Below are 19,570 nucleotides of genomic sequence, written 5' to 3' on the forward strand. Positions count from 1 at the left end.
AGGCAGCCAGGTGCTATACATGCAATAAATGTGCGGGTGCCTAACTGCCTAAGCTGAACTGTGCCAGAACGAGGATTTCACAGCCCTGTGGGTGTGAACTCCTCAGTCTGACAACGTGCTTCAGGGTTCCCCCTCTCATGTTGCTGTGGAGTGTCCCTGATAGATTCGGACCTGGATACTTCAGTTTTAAGCCCTCAAGTGCTGGGGCGCCGAGTGTCCAGTAGTGACACCTCATCACACAGTGAGCTGTATTCAGCAGCCTCATGACCCCCTCACACTCTGTGAAGAGAGAGGGACTGATGCCTTCTCTCATTGCCTGCCCCCGGATTCTCATTGGCTAACGCAAGGTTTTTTTATTTATTTTTTTATTTTCAAAAACCTATATTGAGAAACTTGCACATCAAGTTACAAGGTATGCAGGCGGGGATTCTGCACAGATAGAGGAAAAACCACATCTGTACATGCATCGTAGAAACAATTGTGCACTAGCAGCCCACAACAATACACGGAGGGGAGTGACAGGAGATGGAGCAAGAAGGGCATGGAGGCGCTCCCAGGAGAGGCCAAGTGCTGGCGAGAGAGGCCGCAGAGAACCAGCAGAGCGCATAGATGGGGAAGCAACACTCTACGAGCCATCACCGGCGGCTGCCGTGGGCAATGAGCCGGCAGGGGGCGTTGGGGAGGCTGCGGAGGGCAGAGTGCTCTGGCGCAGGAGGTATGAAACGAGAGGACCCCAGATGTCAATATGCCGTCAAGCTGCCGGCAAGTTGCCGGCATCAAATCCCAGAATTCGGACAGAAGCGTCTGACAACGCCCAGCATCCTCAAAGCCAAGCACAGACCCTGGGTGCAGGTCTTTGACCCCAATGCATGGCGACCCTGCGCCGTACGAGAACAAGCAGCATAGCAGTGAGCCGGCGGGAGGCGTCAGGATAAGGTTTCACAAAGCCTAAGAGGCAGATCAGTGGGTCTGGCGTGACAGGCGTGGAGGTGATCTCAGTGATGGCGGTGCACACCTCGCACCAATTAGCGGAAACCTTTGGGCCAGGCGAGATGAGAAAAGTTTGCAGCGGGGGCGGAGCATGGGAGACAGCTATTGCTAGAAGCGAGGCCCATTCTGTGCAGCTGGGCAGGGGAGCGGTACAGTCTATGCAGACATTTAAAATGTATAAGGCGCAGGCGGTAGTTAGGGGACAAACGTTTAGTCTGCTTGCAACAATACAGCCAGACCTCCTGAGAGAGATCGGTGCCTAGGTCCTCGCTCCAAGCTCCAAGCAGCGCGGGCAACGGAAATTGGGGATGCCGCCAGCGTGAGGGCATAAAGTCTGGAGACCAGTTTGTGAGGGGAGGCGGATGTGTATGCAAAGTCGAGGGCAGCCATCAAAGGAGGGGGCTGAGGAAATGTGGGGGTGCATCTCCCTGCAGGATGCTCTAAGTTGGTAATATAGAAGAGTGTCCATGGGGCCGGACTCGTCTGGAAGAGAAAAGAAGCCGTTGGCTGGGTAGAGGCCCGAGAACGTGGACAGGCCCAGGCGCGTTGCCTGTTTAACCATCCCAGCAGTTTGCAGTGGCGGGAATACCGTATTGTGTGTGATGGGCATGGCATTAGCGGAGGGCATGCTGGAGCCAGAGTATATCCAAAGGCCGTCCCAGGCCCAACGCAGGGCCTCCACCATGCTGATCTCTCCTCGCTGGGGTTTTGAGGGGACAAAGATAGCAGTAAGGAGCGGCGAGGGGGCCGCAAGATCAGCTTCCCCCGCCACGTAAGGCTGAAAAGGCATCGGATGCAGCCAGAAGTGCAGGAATCTGGCTTGGGCACTAAGGGAGTATAATTTGAAATCAGGGCCGCCCAGCCCACCACACAGTGAGGGGAGTGCAAGAGTATCATATGCAATTCTAGGCTGACGCCCAGCCCTGACAAGAGATGATGAGGGAGCAAAGTTTACGAAAAAAATGAGCCACGAGAGGGACAGGGATATTCAGGAACAGGTATAGAAACTTCGGGAGCACCACAATCTTGGCGATGGCTATGCGCCCCACCAGAGACAGGGGCACGTGCCACCAGAGGGGAATCTTAGTTTCCAGCCAGGCAACCGCCCAGCCGAAATTTGCCCTACAGAGTTCGTCCACGTTCCTGCTGAGCCAAATGCCCGGATATCTAGTAGGCCCCGAAGCCCACACAAACGGATAATCCGGAGTGAAGGGGACAGTGGCGTCCGTCAGGGGAAAGACAATAGACTTACCCTAGTTAACCTGGATGCCAGACAAACCCCCGAAGTTCACCACCTCGCGGACCATGGGGCCGAGATTTTCTTGGGGACTGTGGACATAGAGTGTGACGTCGTCCGCGTACATAGAGACAACCAAGGCTCGAACCGCAAAGCCAAGACCCCTCAGGGTATGATGCTGCTGGAGCCTAGCGGCAAGGGGCTCGTAGCTACAGCGAAGAGCATGGGTAAGAGTTGGCAGCCCTGCCTCATGCCCCTAGCAACAGGGAGGGGCTGCGTGATCTGACCATTGATCCGAAGGCGAGCTGTGGGGAGGGAATAAAGAAGGTGGACTTTGCACATAAAAACTGGGCTAAAGCCTAAGCGAGGGAGGAGGTAAAAGAGGAAAGGGCACTCAAGAGTATCAAAGGCTTTGGTAGCATCTAAGAGGGCAGCCACGGCCGGAAGAGGGGGGTTGATTTGTTGGAGAACGGTGAATATAGTCCGGAGATTATGCGACGTGGCACGAAAAGGGATGAAACTTGACTGGTCTGGGCGAGCTATCCGGGGCATCAGAGGAAGGAGGCGGGAGGACAACATCTGGCGAAAATCTTATTATGGTTGTTGATGAGAGACAGCGGGCAGTAAGAGTCAAGGAACTCGCGGGACTTGTCCGGTTTTAAAAGAAGTATTAACAGGGCCTAGCGGAGCGAAGGAGGGAAGTGACCGCACTCAAAGGAGTCGTTCTATATAGCGGCAAGGTGAGCAACCAGAATGGGCGCGTAGGCTTTGTAAAAGGACGCAGGTAAACAGTCGGAGCACGTAGCCTTATCGCCAAGCAGACTATTAATGACTGCCAGGATCTCCTCCTTAGAAAAGGGTTCATCGAGGTACTCCCGGTGGCTGTTGCCCAGCCAGAGGAGCTCAAGAGTATCGAAGTATTGGTCAAGTATGTCGAGCGAAGGAACAACCCCAGTGATGTAGAGTTGAGAGTAGAAGGCGGTGAATCTAGCTACCAACTCCTCGGGAGAGGTTGTTCTTTCCGGTCCCCTGTCCTGGAGCGCTGTGATATAAGATGCGGAATGAGACAGTCGTAGGAGATTGGCTAAAGTCTTGCCCAGGCGATCCCCTTCACCAAAGCGACGCGCCCTCGCCTCCCTACACAGAAAGGAGAGTTCCCCATTGGCCTCATCATTAAAATCTGAAAGTTTAACCCAGCGCTGCGCAAGGATGTCGGGATTAGGGCTAAGAGAATGCAAAGCGTCAAGAGCCTTGATTTCTCCATCCAATCATTCAAGAGCACCACAAATAGAGCGCAGGACACTAGCCTGCTTAGAGATACATTAGCTCCGAATCACCACCTTGAAACCATCCCAAAATGTGGAAGGGGAGTTGACGGAGCGTTAAGATGAAAATAATTTGCGATTGCGGTTTGGATCTTGTCGCAGAACACCAAATCCGGGAGCGCATTGGGAGGCAGCCGCCAGGCAAATATGCGCTGCGGGGAGTGCGAGGGGAGCAAGCTAAGGTGGGTGGGAGCGTGGTCATAAAGTGTCTGTGCCATGTGCTCTACGGAGGAGACCCAAGCTAAAGCATCTTGAGTGGTGACCCAGAGATCCAGGCGGGACCAACAGCCCAGAGAGCCCGTCACATGTGTGCCTTTGCGCGCTGCAGAGTGGGAGTGCCGCCACGCATCAAGCAGGGAGTTGTCGGTTAGTATGGAATGCAGGAGAGAGGTAGCGCACTGGTGCAGAGCGATCAAGGGTGGCTGAAGGTGTGATGTTGAAATCGCCCCCTAAAAGCAGCGAGGCAGGGCCCAGGGAGGAGATATGTCCATCAATTGTGTGTCTTTTCCAGACAGAAGGAAAGAGCACACTTTGGGTCCAGACGGTGGAGCCTCTCTTCTTCCTTTAAAGAATGCAGAGACGGAAAGAAGGTGGGCAAAGTAATTGTCTGTCCGATGAGGAAGGCAGTAACCACCTTAGGAAGAAAGAATGGACAGGTCCTCCTTTTTCGGATGAACAGACAAGAAAAGAAGCTTTGAAGAAAGAGCCTGGAGCTCACTCACCTTTCTAGCAGGAGTGATGGCTACCAGGAAAGCAGTCTTAAGAGCCAAGAGACGTAAGGGACAGTTATGAAGCGGCTCAAAGGGAGCACACATTAACTAAGTGAGCACAAGGTTCAAGTCACACTGAGGCATAACAAATGGAATTGGAAGAAAAAGATGTGTTAAGCATTTCAAGAAACGGTTAGTTACCGGAGACTTGAAAAGAGAAGGCTGATCTGGCAGCCGAAAGAAAGCAGACATGGCAGAAAGATAGCCCTTGATAGTGCCCAGAGCAGAGCCCAGCTCGGCTAAAGAGAGAAGGAGCAAGAGTACTTCAGAAAGAGGGGCAAAAAGGGGATCCACAGCCTTTGCTGTGCACCATGCGACAAATTTGTTCAACCTGCATGCGTATGCCGTTTTTGTGGAGGGACGCCTGGCTGCCAAGATTACGTCACAAACTTTAGGAGGCAGGTCGAAAGACGTCAAGTGCCGCCGCTTAATCAAATTTGTTCCACCTGCATGCGTATGCTGTTTTTGTGGAGGGACGCCTAGCTGCCAAGATTACGTCACAAACTTTAGGAGGCAGGTCGAAAGACGTCAAATGCCGCCGCTTAATTCCACGCAAGGAAGTGGAGCCTGGACAGGTTCGGGTGGAGGACCATCCCCTGCTGCTGCAACAGAAGATCCTCCCATTGAGGCAGTTTGATCGGAGGATCGATGGCCACGTTGAGCAGCTCGGGATACCAGACTCTTCATGCCCAATCCGGGACCACAAGAATGACTTGGGCCCGGTCGCGCCTGATCTTCTTCAGCACTCTGGGCAAAAGTGGTATAGGCAGAAAGGCGTAAAACAGACCGCAACTCCACTTGCGACAAAAAGCGTTGCCTAGGGAGTGCCGCCTTGGAAATTCCAACGCACAGAATTGTTGACATTGCACGTTCTCTTCGGTAGTGAATTGATCTAACCAAGGCTCTCCTCACCTCCAAGTGAAGACGCTATTCGTGATCCATTATGCTCCTGTGGTTGAGTTAGTCTGCCCTGGCGTTCAGAGAACCTGCCAGGTGTTTACCCACCAAGGAAATGCCTTGATGTTCCAGCCATGTCCAGAGGCGGAGGGCCTACTGACAGAGGGTCCACGACCCCACCCCACCCTGTTTGTTGCAATACCACATGGCAGTGGTGTGGTCCCTGAACACCTGCACTACTCTTCCCCAGACAGCGGGAAGGAATGCTTTCAGTGGAAGATGAATCGCCGGGAACTCCAGAAGGTTGATGTGAAGCACGGACTCTGCTGAAGACCAGAGGCCTCTGTTCAGCGCCTCTCCCATGTGGCAGCCCCATCCCAGAAGGGAGGTATCCGTCACCACACTGTGGTCTGGTTGGGGAAGGGAGAGGGATCTGCCACTGACCCAATACTGGTTTGTAAGCCACCACTGCAGTTGTCGAGCAGTGCCCTCCGAGATCTGGACGCAATCGGACAGATTTCCCTGATGCTGCGCCCACTGGAACTTCAGGTCCCACTGCAGAGCCCGCATATGCCACCAGGCATGATTGATCAGTAGGATGCGTTAGAGTCATTCTGACTTAAACCCTGGACAGAGGCTGAAAGATCGGAATCATAGCGCGAATATCCAGGACTCGGGAGGATAGACCCGAAACCGTGTCGTGTCCAGAACCGCTCCGATGAAGTGGAGCTTCTGCGAGAGGGAATCCGGTGCGGCTTCAGCACATTGATGGAGAACCCCAGCAAATGCAGGAGGTCGGCTGTAGTTTGGAGGTGGGAAACAACTGCCTGGGGCGAGCCTGCCTTCAACAGCCAGTCGTCGAGATAGGGGAAGACTGAAACCCCTGATCTGAGCAGATGAGCTGCGACCACCGCCATCACTTTCGTGAACACACAAAGGGCGCTGGTAAGGCCAAAGGGGAGCACAGTGGACTGAAACTGCTCATAGCCTACCGTGAACCGTAGGTAACGCCGGTGGGCGGCCAGGATGGTAATGTGAAAATAAGCATTATGCAAGTCCAACGCTACCATCCAGTCTTGCAGGTCGAGGGCAGACAGGACCTGAGCAAGCGTCAACATCTTGAACTTCTCCTTCCGGAGGGAGTGATTGACATCCCTGAGGTACAAGATAGGATGCAGGCCCTTGCCCTTTTTGGGAACCAGAAAGTAGTGGGAGTAACAACAACAACCTACTTCTGGGACAGGAAAGCGCTTGATGGCTCCCTTGGCCAAGAGAGCCGTAACTTCCTGCTGATGAAGGGCCAGATAATCCTCTGACATGCGGTGACATGGCTGGAGGGGTAGTTTCGAAGAAAAGGGAGTAGCCCCTTCGGACTATTTGCAAAACCCACCTGCCCGAAGTAATGGTGCGCCAGTGGGGGAGGGGATGGTGAATCCTCCCACCCACTGGCGTTTGATGGGCCTGAATGGTGGGACTAGGAGGGTTTGGAGGCAGCTGCAGAGGGGGGGTTGTTGGACTGGCCCACCCGCTGGCCCCCAGAACCTCCCCGGTTGGTTCCACGTCCCCGGCCGTGCGAAGGTTGGGTAACTTGCGGTGGCCCAGGGTGGGGCGTAGCGGGGCACCACGTCCGTAGCTACGAAAGGGGTGAAAAGAAGACTGCGCCAGAAGGGAAGAGAGACCCAAATACTTGGCCATTGCCCGTGAGTCCTTGAAGCTCTCTAAGGCGTTGTCTGCTTTGTCACCAAAAAGGCTACAGCCATTATAAGGCATGTCCATCAAGGAGTTCTGGACATCCCCTGAAAAGCCAATGCACCTCATCATGGCGTAGCATCAAAGCACTGCCGACGTTGAAATAGTCCTGCCCAGACAGTCAGCGGTGTCCAGCCCACAACAGATCGTAAACTTTGCTGCATCTCTCCCGTCCTCTCCTGGGGGATCACTGCCCGGGCCTCCTCCGGACACTGAGGCAGCACTTGAATCACCGTATCCCACACGGAGTGCGAAAAACGGCTCAAGAGACATGCAGTGTTTACGGACCGCAGTCCTAAGCTGGTGGAAGACAACATTTTTTTGCCATGATGGTCCAGCTTCTGGATTCCCTTTCCGATGGAGCGGTAGGGAAGGCGCTTTTGGAGGTGGAGGCTTGGACCACCAAGCTCTCCGGGGTGGAGTGTTAAGAGAGGAAAGTGGGGTCGCCCGAAGCTGGGTGATCATCCTGTCTGCGGTGTTGGGCCTGGACTACGTGCCCAAAAGGACGTCAGTGAGGGCCTCATTAAACAGCAGAAGGGGTTCCGAAGAGCTCACCGCCGGTTGAAGCACCTCAGTCAGGAGGTTAGTCCCGACTGCCACCCTAGGAAGCTCGAGGTTGAGAGCCTTGGTGGCCCTACGTAACACCACAGCGTATGACGCTCCCTCCTCCGTAGCCACGGTAGGAGGAGACATCATGCCAAGGTCGGGTGAAGTGTCAAGACCACTGCATCCCCCAGTTCCTCTCTTCAGTCCTGCTCAGCACCTACCTGGTCAGGTAAAGGGTCACCTGACCCCTCCCAGTCCTCCTCCTCATCATCCTCTGGGTGCCACTGTTGTTGGAAAGGGACCCTAGGAGGGAACAGGGGCATGAAAAACTCACCTGGCTCTGTGTCCACAGCAGGATGGAGGCCGGGGTCGACGCCGGCCGGGGGCACGACCGGAGTCGGTAGCGGAAGTGGTGCCTGAGGAAGCAGTGCCGGTGGAGGCGTAATAAGGTCAACCAGCGCCGATCGGGATCAGGCCTGGATCCAAGGGGAACCTGCAGCACTGGAGCCGGAGCCGGTGGCAGCAAAGACCCAGGTCCCCTGACCGAGCCCGCGAGGCCCGAAGGCGCGCCGGGGGAGTCGGCCCGCCCAAAGATGGCATGCATCGCAGAACGTATGAAGCTGGGCGGGGGTCGCTCCGGGTCCCGGAGATGGAGGGAAGCTCGGAGTCGACCTTTCGGGATCCGCGAGCGGAGCCGCAGGAGTAACACCACCCGCGTGCCTCCTCGGATCAGCCAACCGACGAGGAGAAGTCGAAGAGCGACAATGCTTCTTCAACTTCTTCTTATGCTTGGACTTACCCGACCAAAGTGCGAAGACTTTGATGACTTGGAACCGGAATGGTGGTAGCTCCGCGACCAGTCCCTCGACCTCCCTCTCGACCGGGACCTTGAACGGCGTGGAGCCGTTTGTCGGCATTAGATCAGCTTTTGGGACCGCTCCTGCAAAGCCTTCGGCGTCAACAACTGTCAGTCGGAGTACGACTTGGAGTCGTGGTCGCACTCCCGACAAAAGAGGCACACACGGTGCGGATCCGTCACTGACATCAATCGGTTACAGGCACTGCAGGCCTTAAAACCAGTTATCCCTCCTGCACCTGTTCAAAGTCGGAGACTCGAAACAAGACATTGACAAAAGTAAAAAAAAAAATGACTGAGGTACCGGATCTGCGCTGGCTGGTGCGGAAAAAGAAAGAACTGACGTCAGCGTGCGAGGGCGTCGTCTAAGTAGCTGCCGCTACGTAATTCGGGAAACCACAATGCCGGCGACGGATGCAGAGCAGACCGACGCCACCTTCCGACCAGCAGAGGTACTGCTGACGAAAAAACTTTCCGGATCCAATCTGACGCAAGAGGGTAATTCTAAGGTAAGGAATCTAACAAACGTGTTTCTTTCAGATACGCCCAGGCGTGGGTCCCGTGCTCTTCGTGCCACTGGAGTCCAGCTATCCTGAATGATGAGGGCTGAAAGCCTGAAACCGGTCCTAGGATGCTTGTTTCCAGTCCAGGGAGGACATGGCCTGGGAGTTCGGGCTGGACTGTTCCCATTGGGCGCAGGGTCAAGACTGATTTGCATATGGCTGGGTCCAAACTGGAATGGCATGGTGAGCAAAAAAACGATGGATTTAGGCCCAGATCTCTGTACTGGGGTGAATGTATGACATTGTTCTGCATTCTGCCATTAATTGTTATTTTTGCAAGCTGAAAGAGTTAGCAGCAAGAGAAAAAAAGCCTCCAAAACAGAGCCTAATACAAACTTTAAAAAATGATGTAATTAAATATAATAAAATTAAAATTGACCAAATATAAAAGAGAAAGGCAGCACTAGTGGATAAAAGTCCTCTGATATACAGTAAAAAATTGAATAAAAGGCAACCCCCTGGCATTAAGTCCATATATTCTTTATCATCTCTTTTGGTCTTCATAAAGCTCAAACAGGTCACAGGCCCAGATTTAGAGTTTGGCAGATGGATCATTCCATCATAAATGTGAAAGATTTCCAGTCTGCCTTAATACAAGCGCATTGTGTCCTACTGCACGTCTAATAAGGCGGGCAGGATATCTGTCACCTTATGATGGAACCACGGGTCTGCTAAACTAATTCAGGCCAACAATGTTGTAGGATCCTGGCAGAGAAGATAGGACTGTTCAAACGTGCATATAAATGTATTGCGCAGACAATGATGAAGAATGATTACGTCCTGTTGTCAACCCGTCATACCCAAGTCAAACATCATTATAATAAGTTGGCGCTTAAATAACTTTTGCAGAAACCATTCAATGCCCTAACCAATAAACATAGATTTGGGTCAGATGATATCGTTAACCAAATGCACTAGTTTATAAGAAATTAAAAAACGCCAGTAATAGTTGAAACAATATACAGCAGTTAAAGACAAAGCAGTTTCGAAAACATTGTTTTTGGTTTGTTGGTATTAATCACAATTAGTAATCATTTTAATAACTTGGTCAGTTTTAGTTAACACACTATTAAGGGGACTTTAGTTTTAAACAATAATTATTGTTAGAAAAACAATAACATACTTCGACCATACCTTTCTTTACTCAAAAATTGACATATTAGGATGCTTAAGATAGTTTGTAAACTATAAACACTTTTACACAGTGCACGTTGATAGCTGGGTTTTGACATACCCCTGGTGCTTGAACAGACAGCGGTGCAATACGACGTTTTTCCCATTCGTTTGGACGTTGCTCAGGTGAAGACTCCATGAAACTGCGCTTCAGTTCACTAATGCTAGCCTGATGTTTCAACAGTTCATCCTGTGTCTTATCCAGATCCTAGCGATGTTCAACGTAAGAAAATAGTAGGACAAATCTCCACAACAAATAACACTTTTTTCATTAAAAAGCAAACACAATCAGCAATGCAAGAAGCCATGCTTCGTCTCACTGCCCACCAGAAAATAGGAGCAATGTCAAAGTTAGAGCTTACCCACAAACCTCGTTTGTTTTTTTAAAGAAAAACGTGAATAATCATTACCCTCCCCCTACCGCAATATTTTATTATATATCTTAAAAATGATCATCTACTTTTAACATTTAAATCAGGACAAAGGACCCCCTGCTCCCACTCTAAATAGAGCAGGGCAGTTCTACAGAAAGCTCACAATTTAACAGGCAAGTTAAGTGAAAACTCTAATGCTCTTGTTGTACCTATACTCCTGTTTGTGAGATCACCCATAAGCATAAAAAGTGTAAAAAGAGACAGGAGGGCCTAGAAGGTAGTGCATAACTTGGCTTTCCTCAACTACTGTTCCATCAGCATCACTGAGAATAAACACCTCAGTTCCTTACAGTAAACGAAACTTCATCAAACAAGGGGCCATTATCAAGCATGCGGAAAATCATCTTCTTACATGCTGCTCTAAGGGCCTAGCTTCAGGCGGTTGTTTGGGGCGTGGTACCCCCCAAATAAAAACATGTTTGGCTTGGTACAGGGGGCTGGGAGCCCGGGGTTGGGTCAGCTATGTCTGCCGTTTTTTTGTGTCATCATGAGTTCACTAGCAGGGTTTAATGTATATTTTCTGGATCAGGAACTGCATCAAGGTCACTTTTTTTATGCAGCCCGGTGCAAAACCCTTTTCAGTATTCAGAAAGCATGCAAATGTAGGTTTGCGTGCTTTTGTAAGAAAAAGTAACAACATAGTGCATTGTGCTGCCTTGCAATACATTGAGTCAGGTAGGAGTTCTGTGAGTGGTGCATGGGCATTCCGGATTAGTCACCCATACATTTTTGCGCCAAAATGTTGCGCCTGCCTGATGCTAGCATAATGAGATTTCTCCTTGTCATTTCTTCTTTTCACATGTGTTGTATTCTGCAGCACGCATACAAAGAGAAAAAAGCCCCAGGTATAGTTTCTGTACAGAAAGTGTATCCCTTCCTACACAAAAACTATCCTGACCACATCACAGACTCCCTTGCACCATGGCACAAGGCATCCCTGAGTGTGCCAGTGCACGTAGAGAGCAGAATTGCACCATTTATTTAAAAAGCTGGAGCAGTATTACTCTCTTCAGGTGACACAGGGCCTTTGCCTGCTGAGCTATATTGTGCCACTTCTTTGTAAATATTCCTCTTACTGGCTGGCTTATCAAAAAAGTAGTAAAGAATAAGTTACTTACAATTGGTAATGATATATCTATAAGCGACATATATTAGTTATAGATTCTTTACCTTAGAATTACCCTCAGGCATCAGACTGGATCCAGAGAATTTTTTCTCAGCAGTATCCTTGTGCGTTTGTCGACTCGTAGTCGTGATTGCTGTGGTGACGCTGCGATATCCACTTAGACGCCACCCCTGCGCGCTGACGTCAGTTCTTTTGAACGGCATTCCACGCCAAAAGAACAGAGCCATGCAAGAAACTGACCACTGGTGCACAAAACTAGTGCCCTGAAAGGGAGTCCCTTACTCTAAAAGTAAGTTCACAGAACAGGGAGGATGGGCGGGGTGGTAAGGAATCTATAACCCGACCCTTTTTAACATCTTCATGACCCCTTTGGCGGCGCTGGCGGAGTCGTTCGGGGCCCAGATCGTATCCTACGCAGACGACACCCAGCTCCTCTTCTCTTGTAAGAGAGGAGGAGACTTTGACGGGGAGAGTATCCAGGATTGCCTTGGGGCTGTTTTTAAATGGTTCCAACTGAACAGCCTCAAGTGCAATTCCGATAAGTCCGAGGTACTCTTCTTTGGGTGCGTTACAGAGCCAGACTGGCAGGCTTGGTGGCCCATTAACATGTTCCCTCCGTCTTGCTCATCCCAAACTGCTAAGAACTTGGGGGTCAAGATGGACAAGGGTCTGACTATGAAATCCCAGATCCTTGGTGTGACGGGCACTTGCTTCGGCCTCCTTAAGATGCTGCGGAGGTTTCTACCCCTTTTGTCTGAGGAGCATAGGAAGCTGACTGTGCAGGCTCTGATCGGCTCTAGGTTAGATTATTCGAACGTTCTTTACCATGGCCTGCCAGAGTATCTGCTACAGCGGCTCCAAGTCGTGCAGAACGCTGCTGCAAGGACCATTTTTGGTCTGAACAGACGAACCAGTGCTGCGGGCCTGCTGCAGACGTTGCACTGGCTTCCCATCCGCAAACGGATTGCTTTTAAGGCATTAACTCTGGCCTATAAAGCCCTCCATGCGGTGGGAGCGAAGTACCTCCAAAAGAGACTTGCCTTTTATCATCCGGCCCGTTCTCTGAGGTCAGAATCTCTGTTCCTGGCGGCTGTCCCGCGAGTGAAGAGAGCCCGCCTGGGTGGCCGCTCCTTTGGATTGCTGGCGCCACAGTTGTGGAACTCACTGCCGCTCACACTCCGGGGAGCCACCAGCCTATTTGCATTTAGGAAAGGCCTCAAAACCTGGCTGTTTACCCAGTAGGCCGTCCCGCTGTTCTCTCTTTCTGTTTCCCTGCTTCTTTTTTTACTGTGTTATGTTATTGTGCTGTAGTTCTCCTTACTCAAAGCGCCGGGACACTCTTTTTGAGTAGCCGTGCGCTATACAAAAATAAATATAACATAACATAACATAACATATCTCTTACAGATGTGTCGCTACCGAAGGTAAGTTACTTGTTCACCTGAAAGAGACTATTAGTTATAGATTCCTTACCTTAGAATAGATACCCCAGCAATACCAACCAAGGAAGTGGGTTTGCAAACTAAGATGACACCAGAAAGTCCTGGAGAACCAAATGGCCAAAGAAGCCGTCTCTCCGAACCAGACTATCCAGGCAATAATGCTTAGTGAACGTGTGCAGTGATGCCCACGTAACTGCCTGGTAGATTAAATTGAGGGGGGCTCCACGTCTCAAAGCAGTAGTGAATGCCATCACCCTAGTAGAATGGGCACGTAGCCCTACAGGAGGTTCCTTTTTCGACAAGCAATAACCGATTTTGATGCAAAGAACGACCCATCGAGAGACGGTCAGTTTTTGCCTAGCCCGACCTTTCTTGGCGCCTACATAGCCAACAAAGAGTTGATCATCCACCTGGAAATGTTTTGTGCGATCTAGATAGAATGATAACACATGTTTTTGATCCAGATAATGGAGTCTCTCCTACTCCTTGGAAGGATGCAGGAGCGGGAAGAAGGTGGGCAAAGTGGTGGTCTGTCCGATGTGGACAGAGGTAACCACTTTGGGTAGAAAAGAATGCATAGTTCGGAGGGCAACCTTGCCAAGATGGACAGCAAGGAAAGGAGGCTTGTAAGATAAAGCCTGAAGCTCTCTCACCCTGCGAGCAGAGGTAATTGCAACCAGAAAGGCGGTTTAAGAGTCAAGAGTCTGAGAGGGCAATTATGTAGTGGATCAAAAGGAGCACACATAAGGTAAGTTAAGACAAGGTTCAAGTCCCACTGGGTCATTACGAAAGGAATAGGACTAAAGAGATGAGTAATGCCCTTGAGAAATCTGCAAACAATCTGGACTTGAAAAGAGAAGGCTGGTCAGAAAGGCGAAGATAAGCCGAAATGGCCAAATGATAGCCCTTAAAAGTGCCCAGAGCAGAGCCCTGCTGGGCCAAAGAAAAAAGGAAGAGGAGAACCTCTGAGAAGAGGGCAGAAAGGGGATCCACAGCCTTTGCTGTGCACTATGCCACAATTTGTTTTCTTTTTTTAACTTTATTTATCAATTTTGTCAAGTACATATCCAAAAGAAGAAAGGACACATTCAAGATTACGAATCATTTCAAGACAAATGAAATGCATAGAGCTCCAGAACTTCCCCCCCTCCCATCCCACCCCCAACCCCATCCCAGGAGGCCACACATATATGTACATGCACCATTCTGCGGTGACGTCATGACTGCAATCCTACACAGTAGGCAAATTATAACCAATGAAGTCCATGCCACAAATACGGTGTTATTAGAGACAAGTTTGGTAGTAGTCTAAATCTTGTCCATTAAGGGTATAGCAGGCCAATACAGCAAGTTCAGCACATACAACAATACTGTTCAAAATAAATCTGGATGAGTCCACAAATATGCCGTAAGGGGGCTCAAATAATCTTTCGGTCGGGATAACTCTGGCAACTCCTCCTCAAACGCTTGCAACTGATTCCTACAGTAAACCAGGTCCCTGAGCCACTGCTTGATAGTGGGATCGGGCCTAAATCTCCACCTCTGCGCCACAAAGTGGAGATCGCAACAATACGTCTATTAGCTGGCTTTAAGTATTTCAGATAACCAAGCAGGCACATCTCAGGCATGCAGTGCACACGTTCCAACACCACTTCCGACAAAATACGAGCCACATCGGTCCAGAAGGCCAGCACAGGTCCACACAGCCATGCAACATGGTAAAAATCAGCATTCGCTGCTCCGCAGCGCGCACAGCTCGCAGTCTCTTTCAAGCCATACTTGTGGAGCCTCAATGGTGAGTAATATACCTGATGCAGGTATTTAAAGTGGATGATTCTGAGGTTGCAGTTGGCCGTAAGTCGCCCCATAAGCTGGCAGCAGGCCGTCCAGACCTCCATCGTGATTGGAGTACCTATTGCGGCCTGCCAGCGCTAGCATGATGGGTGATCTTCAAACTCACGTTCCCGCTGGGAAGCGTTATAGAGCCTAGTGATAAGCCCTTTACGACTCTCCCCCGTAAGCACCGCTTGCAGTGCCCCCAGAGTCGCAGGCTCCACAGGAAAGTCAGGATACACATCCTGAATGGCCTGACGGATCCGAACATACGTGAAGCTGAACATAAAACCACGCTCCACTCCATTTTGAGCTTCGCCAATGGTTTTGAAGCGGCCCTCCTTGTACATATCCCCCACTCAGACCATGCCTGCCTTCGCGAGCTCCCTCAAAGCAGAGGGCTCTTGTCAAGTCAAGTCAAGTCAAATGATTTATATAGCGCGCTACATACCCAGAGGGTCTCAAGGCGCTTGAAGAAGGGTGGGGAATTACTTGTCGAATATCCAAGTTTTAAGTTGCTTTCTGAATGCTAGGTGGTTCTGAGTGAGGCGAAGGTAAGTGGGAAGAGAGTTCCAGGTTTTAGCTGCCAGGTAGGAGAAGGATCTACCTCCCATGGTGGTTTTGTTGATGCGAGGTACAGAAGCAAGGCTTGGTTGGAGGATTGTAGCTGGCGGGAGGGGGTGTAGAAGGAAAGTCGTGTGTTGAGGCATTCGGGTCCAAGTTCGTAAAGTGCTTTGTGTGCGTGGGTAAGGAGGCGGAAAGTAATCCTCTTATTGACGGGGAGCCAGTGGAGGTTTTTCAGGTGACCAGAGATGTGGTCTTTACGCGGGATGTCTAGTATGAGTCTGGCTGAAGCGTTCTGGATGCGTTGGAGTTTTTTCTGGAGTTTTGCGGTGGTACCGGCGTATAGGGTGTTTCCGTAGTCCAGGCGGCTCGTGACCAGTGCGTGGGTGACCGTTTTTCTAGTTTCGGTGGGGATCCAGCTAAATGTTTTTTTGAGCATGCGAAGAATATTGAAGCAAGATGATGAAATGGCGTTGACTTGTCTGTTCATGGAGAGTGAGGAGTCCAGGATGACGCCCAGGTTCCGTGCGTGGTCCTTCGGGATGGGTGCTTTTCCAAGGGCCTCTGGCCACCAAGAGTCGTCCCAGGCGGAGGGGGAGGTGCCTAGGATAAGGACTTCTGTTTTGTCTGAGTTCAGTTTTAGACGGCTGTGCTTCATCCACTCGGCTACTTTTTTCATTCCTTCATGTAGGTTGGTTTTGGCAGTGTTAGGGTCTTTGGTGAGTGATAGGATCAGTTGAGTGTCATCAGCGTAGGAGATGATGTTGAGGTTGTGTTGGCGTGCGATGACCGCGAGGGGGCTCATGTATACGTTGAAGAGGGTGGGGCTGAGTGAAGATCCTTGTGGCACGCCGCAGATGACTTCAGTGGCCTCTGACTTGAATGGTGGGAGGCGGACTCTTTGGGTTCTTCCGGTGAGGAACGAGGTCAAATATGATAGCTGCGCCCTAGTGGCTAGCACCTGCCAAGCCCAGGACGTGCACAACCGAGGATTGATCTCTGTCCTGGGCCCACCTGAGCCTCCCGAAAGGACCATCGCCTGCACCGGAACGGGAAGGACAGCATCAGCCACAATGGCCAAATGTGGCTGAAAGCGTTGTGGGAAGTGCCAGTAATGGGCAAAATGTGCCTGCGCACAGAGGTAATAAAGATGAAAGTCAGGAGCCTCAAAGCCCCCCTGTGAGAAGTTGGCCTGATATGTGGTGTTTCCAATTCTGGAACCACCTTGTATCAGTCCAAACAATCCCTTATGGTGTCTGGTTGTAAGTCAACCTTGTAGACAAGCTATCCTAGGGGTAGCATGGACTAAGCAGCCTTAAAGGCTTAACTTAAGAGGTCGTGTTAAGCGAGCTGTTTTACCACATACAATCCTGTAATACCAAATGAAAGGACACCACACAAGTATATATTATAAAAATATATGTGTTTATTTCTAAATTAATCCCCAGTACTCTTTATGAGGAAAGGGGCACAAGCGTTAAATCAAAAGCACAGTATAACATACAAAGTTGCAAAATTATGGATGAGGGCGGGTGGCCACTCAAACCATATACTAGAAAAATGGTATAAGAGATACCAATCGAACAGTGGTTAGGCCTAGGGCCTAGAGAATCGCTGGGAGCAGTCAGGACTAGCAATGCTGAAGTCGGGAGTAGCCCACGGAATTCGGGTGCAGCACGTAAAGTGCGGCTTGCACCAATGCAAAGTCAATGGTGCGTAAAAGTTACACAAAGTTAGTTTAAAGATACTTCCGCTGAACCTAGAGGAACAAAACTTAAGACACAGACCCTAGAGGTGTGTACCAGTGTAGGGACACCGGCGTTGCAATGTTACCTCACCCACAGGAAGTGGGTGCACAGGGTCGAAGTGGCGTCGGGTTTTGACACGCAGGTTCTAGGTGCTTGGAGCTGTAGAGGCTGCAGGCGATGGGAAGCAGAAATGTCCGGTGTGATCCAAGGGTGGATCGAAGTCGAGATGAATCTGAAAGCAGAAGGGACAGAGTCTGGGTCACTCAGCAGTGACCAGGGTGGAACCAGGACGGAACCAGGCAATGTCGGGCGCAATCAGATGGTTGTCGAGAGGCTTCTCTCCGCTGTCACGTGGGCTCTGGGGCATCTGCGACGTCCAGGAGCAGGTCACGATCTGTCCCACGCAGGCTCTCGCCGTCAGCTTCACGATTGCAGCAAACAGCACTTGGCAAAAGCAATCCACGCGGAACCGGGAGATTGCTTCTTACTCAGACCAGGAGGGTCAAAGTGGGGGCTCCTTTTCACAGGAGCTTGTGCAGATCTGGAGCAACCAGAAAAGCAAGTTGTATTCAAGTTTTCGTCGGCACAGGGGCCACAAGCTAACTGGCAAGTGACCGGGCCAACGCGTCGAGCCAACACAAGCAGAAGGTCCCCACGCAGCACTCGTCGAGTGTGGAGGGGGTAGCTTTGGTGCAAGTGTAGCTCTGGGTTGGGGCTTCTCAAACCCCGGTGTACAGCTTCGAGGGTCACTCGTGGGCTGCACGGTCAGCGTCTCGTGGCCTTTTCAAGATGGCGTGCCCCACGCTTCCGGTCGCCTCCACTGGTCTCAGCTCTGCAGGGACTGTGGATCGGGCTGGGGGAAGGCAAGCAAGCTTGATCTCGTCGATCTCTGTCGCTCGAGTTCCGGCGGGAACTGCAACAAAGCAAGGGTCGAGGGCTGGATGTTGCCTGTTTGCACAGGGTGGTCACTCCTTGACCACAAGGGAGATTCTTCAGTCTTCTACATTGAGTAGGATGTCGAAGCGTCCAGAATTCGTTTCTTATGTTTCTTCAGGATGATCTGAGTTGCATTGGCACTGCTCCCACTCTTATTCGAATCTGGTGAGCTGGACATCCTGCTAGGTCCCCTCCTATGGGTGGGACCCAGGAAGGGGGTGGTTACACCCCCGCGCTGGGACTGGGGATGGGATGCCCCAAAACCGGTTTGGCCGGATTATGCAAGGGGCAGCCTTGTGCTCCCCAGGCAGTGTCTGGTTTCTTTGAAACCTCCCTGCTACAATCCACTATCTCCTGTCTGGGGTGGTTTGACACCGCCCTGCGACAGGAAACCCTTTGTCCAGGCCACCATTTGCTGAGTTTCGGTCAGCAGCACGAGGCCAGACCCGTGTCTGTGGCAGAGGCATCCATTTTGTGGATCTGAGGCTCATTTTAAATCAACCGCGTTTCAGTAAAGTAACATCTCTTCTCCCTCTACAAGTGGTGGAATGCTACCCCCATCGCCAGAACTGGCGAGGGGGTAGTATTCCAATTCGTATGACACCTTACAAGACATGTTTTGATAAAGCCAAGCCAAAGTTGCTATATAACCGCGAGGATTATAAGGCGCTTAAGAGTATATGGTATGGCATTATCCCGGATCAGCTTAGGGAGTTGTTCCCGACAGCTGCAGACAGGCTCAGCTCATGCCAGAGCTCCATCTCACATAAAATTACGCACTCTGCCTCCAGGATTGGTAAGGCCTTCCATAGGAGTGGCTCACAGGTTTATATGTGTCCAGATATAGGTTTAGATATAGGTATACTATATCTAAGCAAGGGGTGATTACACCCACTTGCCCCAGCTGAGTGATCAGCCAGTTGTGTCAATTTAAGAACCAGCCAGGGGTGGCAAAAGCTATGCTTCAGCCCCTGGTAGGCCTTGGTGGCACCTATGCCCTGAGCACCTATAGTGCATGGTACAGGGGCTGACAAGGAGTCCATTTTCCAATTGTGGTGTGTGCCTATAGCACATGTATCATAAATTTAGAGAGAGAACAGCAGGCTGGGGGTCTGATTAGCAGGCCCACAGCCTCAGTAAGTCGAAAACCAGTGAAGCAAAAAGCAAAAATTGGGGTGACCATAGGATAGCAGACCCTACTCTCCTACACCCCCTATCAAAGGGCTGCACCAGTAGATCCCATCGACATTGGGGTTGTTTCCCTCCCCAAACAAAGGACAGCAGCGCCGTCTGCAGCGTGCGGAATAGTACTATATTCAGTTTAATGGGTATGTTGATAAAAAAGTACATCTTAGGCAGGAATACCATTTTTACCACAGCG

General features: G+C 50.9%; 1 protein-coding gene across 15 annotated transcripts in view; it reads right to left on the bottom strand.

Moving 5' to 3' along the window:
• Window positions 1–19,570, bottom strand: part of LOC147708315 (protein 4.1-like) — a 1,681,744-nt gene that overhangs the window by 336,560 nt on the left and 1,325,614 nt on the right. For 10 of the 15 annotated variants that reach the window (XM_086927029.1, XM_086927026.1, XM_086927027.1 and 7 more), the window contains one exon: window positions 10,168–10,314. The exons of the other annotated variants lie outside the window; for them this stretch is intronic. In XM_086927029.1, the coding sequence (XP_086783155.1) occupies window positions 10,168–10,314 (147 nt within the window). The remainder of the gene's footprint in view (window positions 1–10,167; window positions 10,315–19,570) is intronic. 15 annotated transcript variants of the gene reach the window in all.

The sequence above is a fragment of the Lissotriton vulgaris genome, chromosome 6, assembly GCF_964263255.1.
Source record: "Lissotriton vulgaris chromosome 6, aLisVul1.2, whole genome shotgun sequence".
Classification (NCBI taxonomy): Eukaryota; Metazoa; Chordata; class Amphibia; order Caudata; family Salamandridae; genus Lissotriton; species Lissotriton vulgaris.